The 10683-nt window shown below is 40.3% G+C and overlaps 1 protein-coding gene across 2 annotated transcripts in view; it reads right to left on the bottom strand.

Annotated features, from left to right (window-relative positions):
* pik3r3b (phosphoinositide-3-kinase, regulatory subunit 3b (gamma)) overlaps nucleotides 1-10683 on the bottom strand; it is a 234074-nt gene that overhangs the window by 126044 nt on the left and 97347 nt on the right. For both annotated transcript variants that reach the window (XM_017721440.2, XM_017721447.2), the window contains exon 5: nucleotides 1130-1261. In XM_017721440.2, the coding sequence (XP_017576929.1) occupies nucleotides 1130-1261 (132 nt within the window). The remainder of the gene's footprint in view (nucleotides 1-1129; nucleotides 1262-10683) is intronic.

Here is a 10683-nt window from a genome sequence, read left to right as displayed (position 1 = left end):
ACGAATCCTACCCTTCAGTATAGTGTTAGTAACATTTCAATAATTATCGATAATGATGATTATAGGGCCATGATCATTTTAGATAAATGCACCATCATCTATTCAGAGACCAAAATCTGAGATCTAGGCCAGAGCAGTCATCATCATGAGGTATTGCTGAGAGAACAGGGCTTACATAATTCCCTCCAGTCTGTCCTATTGAAATCAGGCCATGCTCAGGAGCAATCAGACGAGACTAAGAGGAAGTCAGATGTGTGTGCACTTGTGTGTGTGTGTGTGTGTGTGTGTGTGCGCATTGGTTTCTGTGGGAGTAAGTCCGAACAAGGTTAGAGAGAAATGGTGTTATCTCACCCTCAAGCATGCTAGCACCCCCGCTAAAACACACATGCACACACACACACACACACACACACACACACACACACACACACACACACACACACACACACACACACACACAAACCCTCTGCTGACTGAACAGTGTGATATGGAGTGATGTGATTTTGAACAGGACACACAGACTATTAGTTTATTTCTGCCTGTGCAGCCCATGTGCCACAATCTAATGTGCACTAAGTATGACTGCCATGTCTATGAGCATGGCTACTCTGTGAAGCACTTTATATATTTCTTTAACCTATTTTATTACTTTCATGTTTACCAAATTTGGAGATGAAATAAAGAAAAAAATGAACATCTTAGCTTTATAACCGTGTTTACACAGCTCTTCCCAGGCTTTATTTAACACATACAGCACTGTGCAAAAGTTAAACACCATCCGTCATTTACTCAATTTCCTGCCAAAACCATCATTAAGCACAATTACAAATGGCCATCCAAGTAACCCCAAACACATTCAGTGATGTTGAGGTGTCCATTCTGGGGTGGTCACTCCATGGTCCTACCAGCAGCTTCTTTGATTAGCAAATTCTTTGTCTGTTTTCTTTCAGAAACGCCTGTGGATTTTTTCAGACCTGAAGCAAGAGTGGAGCCTGATTTTCTCCTCTCTCTGAAAGATGAAAGCTGTTTTTCTGATGATGACAGTTTTGGTGGTCTACCGGGTCTTGCACAGCTGTTAAGAGTCCCATTTCCTCTATATCTTTCAAAACATTCAAAGAGGACTGCTTACCCTGAGCAGTATAGACCAGCTCACTGTAGACCACAGCAGGGATGAGTGGACACGGCAGCTCCTGCAGGTAAAACCTCAGAGCATCCGCCAACACAGACAAGTCATACTGCTCACAGTCCACTGCAGCTGGGTCTGTGTGTGAGAGAGAGAGAGAGAGAGAGAGAGAGACAGAATGGTTAATTATAGACATCTTACAAGTTCTTCTTTAGGGCTGCACAGTACATATTTGTCTAATTCTTACAACTCACTTCTGTGATACTGATCACAAATCTGATCTTGACCAAATCTCAGATGCTGCAGATAAATCTAGAAGCATTATAGGCATTTGCAGATTCCAACAAATCAGATACACCTACCTTGTATCTTATTAGCTCCATTTACTATATAGTTGCACTTTGTAGGTCTGCAATTACAAATTGTAGTCTATGTGATTTCTATACTTTGTTATCCTGTTTTTCAATGGTCAGGACCCCCACAGGACCATCACAAAGCAGGTATTATTTGGGTGGTGGATCATTCACAGCACTGCAGTGACACTGACATAGTGACATGTTAGTGTGTATTGCGCTGGTACGAGTGGATCAGACACAGCAGTGCTGCTGGATTTTTTAATCACCTCAGTGTCGCTGCTCAACTGAGAATGAAAAATATCAAGCCAACAGGGTCCTGTGACCACTGGACTACAGGATGACCAACACAAACTGTGCAGCAACAGATATCATCTCTGACTTTATATCTACAAAGTGCATGAGTTAGATGTGTCTAACAGAGTGGATAGTGAGTGTTTAAAAAAATCCAGCAGTACTGCTGTGTCGGATCTCATACCAGTGCAACATACACTAACACACCATCACCATGTCACTGCAGTGCTGAGAATAATCCACCACCCAAATAGTACCTACTCTGTGGTATTCCTGTGGGGGTCCTGATCTTTGATGAATGGGTTGAAGGTGGGACAACAAATTATGCAAAGAAATGAACTGACACATCATAGAGCAACCTATAGGCTCTGATTTCTTTATAGTGATGGTAACAGGAACCAGGGATCACAATGTCTTCAACACAAATATGGACTTTGTATTTAATATCTAAAATGGCCAGTGAACCTACATATAAATCTAAAAACATGTTTTTTTAGGTGGGACTATTTTGCCCTACAACACCTTGCAAATACCTGTCTGCCAAAACTTTATCAGGCAACGGGCAGGCCTCTGTAAACATTTCATATAACAACTTTCTGTGAGGGAGCTTTTAGAAGCATTTCAATAAGCAGAAACAGCTCATATGTCAGAAGTGATGTTGCTCTCTGGCACCTGCACTGATATATTCTCGAAATCAGGTCACACTTTATTTGGATCGCACATTATAGCCCCATAAAGATTATCTTCAGATGTATAAATCATCAGGTGATTTTTAAATGACGGTACAGACCAGAGTGAGGATGGGGTTTAGGTTTTGGGATGAGGTTAAGATTAGGAATAGGATTAGAGACAGTTTAGAGATGTTTAATTGACTGTAAGCTATTGGTAAATTAAGTATTTACAAAGACACTCATTATTCATCTTCAAAGACTAGGAACCCACTTTGAGCGATCACTTACTGTCCAGCCCTGGTCCACTAGGGACTCTGATCTAGTGACAGAGTTCATAAAGACTGGAACTTTCATTGGAAGCTTACCAATCAATAATCCACTGCATCAGGTAATGGTAGCTTGGAAGACCGCAATTATACAGCAGGAATTTTAAAGGGCCTTGATTATGCTGAAATTATAAAGGCATATTGATATATTGAGAAGGTGTAAGAGGCTGACCATTCTCTCATGCAATCCAGATGGAAGGCTTTTAATTTATGGTTAGGACATAACTATAGATTTACACATGGTTGTTTAATAGCAGGGCTATAGAAAACAGACGGTACTTCAAACAAGTAAATGACCAAGAAGCTAAGAAAGCTGAAATTATTTTAAAATATGTCTGTATAATAGGCTGCACATGCTTTCTTCACTGCAAATAAAGCCTGCTATCTCATCATTCTGAACTGCTTGGAGCATTGCAGCATGGCATAGCATGCTCAGGTCATAAGGCTAAAGGAATGACAACTACAATTTAACCAGCCAATCAAATGGCTGACACATTGTGCAGTGTAGTGTACTGTATTGTATCATAGGATACTGAACAGTATAGTAGTTTATTTCCACCTGACACAGATATGGTTTACAAAAGACCTAACCTCTGTCCAAACTCTGCGCTTGCAACCTTGCAAGAACAAATGATGATAAAGATAAGGACCAACAAAGAGCCTTCACTAGATGGTGCAGTCCTATATTTTAGGAAATGGAATGGTTTGGGTTAGGAGGGTCAATGTGCATGTCAGACAGATTTTGACAAACTGTACAGATCTACATATACATGGATAACAAATACGATCAAAGGTTTGGGCACATCATAGATGTGTTTTCCTTTTTTCTACCATTTTCTTCATTTTAGAATGCTATTAAAGACGTTAAAGCTATGAAATAAAATATGACATTATGTAATGGAAGTCTTTTATTGAAGATCATTCTAAGTAGCCCCCCCCCCCCCCCCCATTCTTTCAAGTACTGCCATGAAAACCAGCTTGGGATGCTTCTTTGACAGGCTCTCCACACTTGCTGAGCACTCATCATACATAGATATCAACCTATCTTTAGATTATGAAAAGCACATATTATTTCAGGTAAAACCAGAAGGTTGTGGGTACAAATCCCAGGACGGACTGGGTAAACATGGTTGTGCTATTGGGAATAGCACTACCGCAGGCAGTACTCTTGTGTTAGTGTTGCTGCGCTGCTCCGAGGCTTGGCATAGTTAGGCAGCAAAATGACTCATTTCCCTTGTAGGATCAATAAGGTATAACCTACTCAAACTTTCACCTGGAACTGTAAAAGCTAGTCAAATCTATGGGCTCCACTACTCATTTCTGCAGAAACAAATTTCAAGTATTTATGCAATCTTATCTTTAAAACATAAATTCAATCAGGTGCGTCCAAACTTTTGAGTGGTACTATATTGGGCTCCCTAAATGCATAAAAAGGGTCTGTTCATGGATGGATGGATGGATGGATGGATGGGTCTGTTCAAACAACTACAGACCTACAGTTTTAACAAAAGAGAGGACAGATGAAAGATGGATAAAAAAAAACAGAAAAACAACATTCGAGAAATGAAAGAAATCCTTGCAGAGTTTACCACCTTCCTCCCTTCCTCCTGAATTCGTCAATCTTCTCCTGTCCTCCTCCTCCACCCCAGCGTAAGACGCAACTGACCCCAGCAGCTAAATTGTTACAGCATTGATCGGAGCCCCTTGACTAATTGTAAAGTTTCTCCATCATCGGCTTCCAGTGAGATGAAAAGCCCATTAAGCTGTGTTGATGACCTTCTCCCTTGCTAAACGTGATTAGTTTGTAGACCTGCAGCTTCATCTGCAAACAGCGAAAAGCTTCAGGATGCAAACACTCAGTGTAAAACATGGTTGAGGCCAGCAGATCACCATCTAACACATGAATACGAAATAGGACAATAAAACACCCTGGATAATACATTTAAAAGTTAGATGAACTTTTATTTGCATTGGCTGTCCTTTGGATCTTTAGATAGATCTACAGCTCCCAGCTTCTCTCTTTACTCTCCATTGCTTCAGTGTTTTTGGAGTGACATATAGTTGTTAAAGCTCAGCTGGATTAGACAAAAGTTCTACGGATTTACAGGGAAAAGACTTTACCGGGAGTGGTGTAGAATATGATGATATGTTGTTGATACTATGATATATTACATCACAATATGAGTGTGGGTATTATGAATAATACTAAAACACTGAATGGCTATATGATAAAAAAGGCTTATTTAAGCCAATTTTAAAGTGGCTGTAAACAATCACGACTGAATAATATCTGCAAGTAGCTGACTATGCTAGCTGGGACAGGCTCCAGCAAGGAGGAAAAGCAGCTTAGATCATTTGTGTGTGTTAGATATTATGATATTTTTGTTATATTATCAGAAGGGTACCATGCCTTGAAAGAAGGCCTGCTCATTTCTGGGAACTAAAAAAGTTTGTCTGTATTCTTTTGTTATTTTTTTCTTCAAAAAAATCATGTTTGTACTTAAAACTCTGCAAGTATTGTAGTAATGCTTCTGTTTTATTGTTCAGCTCTGGACAGAAAAACAGGTTAATGTCTTCAAACGGAATTGTTTTCTCCAATCACGTTTTGGTGTCCAATAGGTGGGACCAATGTTTTAATAAAAAAGTCACCCTAGGCCTTCTGGACATCCCTGACTAATAATAGTGGCAGATCAATCAGTGGGTTGTTAGAAATGGAAAACAGTGCTGGCAGCTCTACACCAGAGCTCTCTACAGAAAGAGTCACTGTGAAACTACTTTTAAGTCATACCAACATGTCAGAAGGTATTACTGAAGCACACTAAGGGGAACCAGCAACGTGACCCAGGGTATTATGAAATGGGCACAATGTTAAATTTTCCATTCTCAGCAGAAAATGATCCCAGACTGGTGACTGTTTTTCGTCCATATGTAATCATGAACGCATTTTATATTTGTAAGAAAGCCTGTCCAACTATACCAGCATTCTTAGTATTTAGACTCATATAGCTCATATTGCTGATGATACTGGCTCTGATTGGCACACTGCTTTTCCATATTATCTGCTCTTTCCTACTGCACAGAAGCACAGCCAAGCGAGAAACTAACCCCTTTTGATCAAATCTGTCTCCTCAGTGAATCCCATGTACTGGTTCAACTTAAAAGTCAACACAGCTCCATATATTTTGTATGTTTCTAATCATCTTCACCGTGGATGCCCATCTTCTAGCTTTTCAATCCTTGCCCAAATGGATTGCTTCCTCTTGCCAGGCTTGATCCTCACATTGTAGATGCATTTATCAATGCCTGGCTCCATCCCATGCTAAGAGACTTCTTCACCTCATCAATCAGGCTTTAGCCTGCCCCTCCGTTCTTCGCCAACCTTGCACTTCAACCATGCCTGTCAATTGAATTCACTGTCAAATTCAGGCCCCACAATCTGTCTCGTCCAGCATTATTGATCCACTCAGGCTTTATCTAACACCTTATGCTGGATATTTGAAAACCCATCTCCAATCAGAGGGCTCAGTTTTGGTCAGACCCCTCACCTCCACAAGCCTTGCACTGGGTTGAATCATCTGGGAGTCTTTTGGTTAAAATGTGGTTAGAGAAGTTACATGACAAAAACCTTATTCAGACAGGATTAGGGCATGTCAGACTGGCTTGAGGGGTCAGGACTGTAGGTCTTACATAGACTGAAAGCCTAGAAACGACTCATCGCTTTGACCCATTAGGTAAGGGTCATCAGCCTCATAGGCCAAACCTGCCACAGCTGATCATTTTCTGCTGCTCATGGACTGACTGTTCAAAAAGTCTTACAGATGGACTGACTGTTCAGAAAGTCTTACAGATGGACTGACTGTTCAGAAAGTCTTACAGATGAAGCGTTGACATGCAAAGCTAAATTGGGTTATGGAAAAAGGGAAAAATTTGTTTTGGCCAATAAGATCTCAAAGAGATTTCACATTCATATAATGCCGAACCAACCTGACTCAGCATGCCATATTATCAACATACTGTGACACTGAGACACAAAGTCTGTCTTTTCAAGCCAGAAAGTGTCATGAAAATAATATCATAAAAATATCAATGTTACCTGACACAGATATTATTTCAGCTTTGCATCAAAATGAATAAATGCAACACTTTACAACCAATGACACCTAGTTTATTAAACATTTATAAATGTTCATGTATATTTATGCCGGTGGTCATGAAAGGCTTACGCAGGTGTCTTGTACCCATATCCTATTTTCGATATTGATCAATCAAAATTGTCTAAGGCATCTGTTCATAAAGTGTTTCAGCCTTAGAGCACAAGACCATCACCAGAAGCATGAACATGTTATCCAATTTCAAACATGGCTCATTAAGTCCGTACTCACAAATGGCAGGACAATAAAGTGAAACCATGAACATATTTCTGAGGTTTATCTTGATTATAATTCTTTGTGGTTCTGAGGTCAAACCTTAGCAGACTGTAGTTACGGTCACCGAATGTTCAGCGCTGGTCAATGAAAAGCTAGCGTGCATAGCAGTAGCTGTGAATTGGATAGTAAATTTGATTACAGAGAATGATTCCCCACTTACTGCTTATCAACACTTGCTAATGCACGCAAGCATAGACACACACACTCACACACACATACTGCTGCTGTCAGAACAAAGCCTCCAAAATGGTAACTGTACAGGAGAAGGAAAAAAACATACTTTACTTCTAACATAAGTCATTTCTTTGGGTCCATCATGAAATTCACACACATGTAAAGGGCAGCAGATATTTTCAAATTATGACAAAAACGGAAGAACTGTCACATCCAACAAACTCCCGAACATTTTCCAGATCACTACGAGAGATCATATGTCCACTTAGCCACAATCGGAGTCCGACGATGACTCCACTACGCAGGTGACTATAGGAACTCACGTAACTTCTGACTTGTGTCTGCACTCCTATCTCTGGAATTCTAACCAGGTTCAGCTGTGCAGAATGTCATATGACTTTTAGGGGTAGTATATAAGCCTGGGCTTAGATTAGATTTGTTGCCAAGTACTGTTTCCTGTGAACGACTGAGTGTTTATATCTGACTGCCATTGTTTCGCGTTTTTGACCCCTGCTTTGATTACCTATTTTTCGACTTTGTGCCTTATCCCTTTTTGTACCTTTGATTTGTCTTTTTGATCCGTGTTTTGACTTTTTGGCCTGTCTCTCGATTACCATTTTGTCTTGTCCCTTTTTGACTTCTACTTTTATCGCGATCTGCTCGCGTCTGAATTCTGTTACCTTGTCACAAAAACAAAATGCCGACAGTTTCATTCCGACAGCAGCGATATGTAGAAATACACACAGATATACAAGCACACACACATTATTAAAGCAACCAATTGTTAGACAGTAAAACTGACTTGGATCACTGAAGTTGAAGCAAACTAAACGTTAACATTCTCACGGCTTAGCAACTGTTGTCAAATCAACTCAACAGACGCTTGATATGCTTCACTTCATTGCTTCAGTCATTTGTTGCTACTTCAAGATAATAGACCTTATAAACAAAAGTGGAAAAAGGAACAATGTCACATGATCGTAATAATTTTCTAAGAAAGATCTTCATTGAAATCTAATAGAAAAGATGAAAGCTCTCTGGCATGGTCAGAATGGGACAGTGGTGCTGCTCTCTCCTCTTAACCCAATCAGCTCCACCATAATTCTCATTACCGAATTATCAAATCATTCGCTTGGCTTTGAGTCATGCCACGGGAGCAAGTTCAAGCGGTTCAGCGAGGTAAAAGCTGCAATTGTGCTTCATAGAAAGTGCTCTGTTGCCAAAAAAGCCAAAGTCATGGGCTTCTAGATGAAAAAAATAAGCCATAAGTGAATTACTGCCATGGAGAATGCAGATCTGATTAGTCCATGATTTGTAAAAATTCCTATGAAGCAGAGAGATAGAGAGAGAGAGAGATAGAGAGAGAGAGAGAGAGGGAGAGAGAGAGAGAGAGAGAGAGAGAGAGAGATAGAGAGAGAGAGAGAGAGAGAGAGAGAGAGAGAGAGAGAGAGAGAGAGACGGCAATGAGATCACATTAGGTTGTTTGTCATATCCATGTTGTATTCATAAGACATGATGGCAATTGGTGATAGCTGGCTACCAGGCAACAGAGCTCTGAGCCGGGCTGCAGATTATCAAACTAAGGTATGGAATGGTTCTAGCACCATTCATGGAAATACACAACATGAGCCCTATGACTGTGTTGTATTTATCAAAAACAGTCATAATTTATCTGGAAATGACCCTTTCCAACCTCTCTTTATTAGGGAGCCCCTGGAGGGACATGGTGTATTTAGGTAAAAATATGGTGTGCACCAGATACTATCATGTGAGCACCAGATACTTTGTGGTTAGCACCAGATACCATCTAGTGAGCACCTGATACTATGTGGTGAGCACTCAATACTATCAGATGAGCACCTAATACTGTCAAGTGAGCACCAAAATGATATGGGGAGCACCAGATACTATGTGGTGAGCACCTGATACCAGCTAGTGAGCACCTGATACTATGTGGTGAGCACTCAATACTATCAGGTGAGCACCCAAAACTATCAAGTGAGCACCAGATACTATGCGGTAAGAAAAACAATACATATATACATAAACAGTGTCAGTGTTCACTGGCAACAGGTGGCACAAGAACAAATTTAGTTAAGGTAAGCTTACTTGTTCAGACAGCCATAAAAAATCTTAATAATTCACAGATTTGTCCCTTTTAATGAGATATAGCTACATGTAGGCTGCCTTTGCTATATACAGCTATAAATTATGTAAAAAGTCCCAGTTGCTGAATGAGGTGGTGAATCTGTCTGTGCTCCTTTTACTTTTCCAAAATGGAAAGTAACCCACCTGATCGAATCATTTATCCATTTTGCGAAGTTATCTTTGTCACTTAAACTTGAAGACATTTTGCCCACTTGCTCATTTTTGTCTATTTTTTGTATAGTTTTAATGCAAAAACATGCACTGCATAAAGAACAATGCAAACCTAACTGTATATAGAAAAGGCAGCCTACATTAAGCTAAATCTCATTGAAAGGGACAAATTGGTATATAATTAAAGTTTTTATAGCTGCCTGAACAAATAAGCTTACGTATCATCTTATCATCTTTAAGTCGCTTTATTTATTCTTGTGCCACCTGTCGTGACCCTAAAACCTAATACTCACCACATAGTATCTGGTGCTCACCTGATAGTATTGGGTGCTCAGCACATAGTATTGGGTGCTCACCACATAGTATCTGGTGCTCATCTGATAGTATCAGGTGCTCAAACACACTATATTGCCAAAAGTATTCGCTCATCTTCTTTCACACACATATGAACTTCAGTGAGATCCCATTCTTAATCCATAGGGTTTAATATGATGTTGGCCCACCCTTTGCAGCTATAACAGTTTCAACTCTTCTGGGAAAGCTTTCCACAGGGTTTAGGAGTGTGTTCATGGGAATTTTTGACCGTTCTTCCAGAAGTGCATTTGTGAAGTCAGACACTGATGTGTAATGAGAAGGCCTTCCCCACAGTCTCCGCTCTAATTCATCCCAAAGGTGTTCTATCAGGTTGAGGTCAGGACTCTGTACAGGCCAGTCAAGTTCTTCAAACTGTTCCCACAAAGTTAGGAGCATGAAATTGTCCAAAATCTCTTGATCTGCTGAAGCATTAATAGTTCCTTTCACTGGAACTAAGGGGCCGAGCCCAACTCCTGAAAAACAACCCTACACCAAACTTTACACTTGGCATAATGCAGTCTGACAAGTACCGTTCTCCTGGCAACCACCAAACCCAGACTCATCCATCGGCTTGCCAGATGGAGAAGCGTGATTCATCATGTCTCCACTGATCTAGAGTCCAGTGGCCGCGCTTTACACCAC

The sequence above is a fragment of the Pygocentrus nattereri genome, chromosome 26, assembly GCF_015220715.1.
Source record: "Pygocentrus nattereri isolate fPygNat1 chromosome 26, fPygNat1.pri, whole genome shotgun sequence".
Classification (NCBI taxonomy): Eukaryota; Metazoa; Chordata; class Actinopteri; order Characiformes; family Serrasalmidae; genus Pygocentrus; species Pygocentrus nattereri.
The sequence above is the reverse complement of the archived record's forward strand: the minus strand, read 5'-3'. Positions and strand labels throughout refer to the sequence as shown.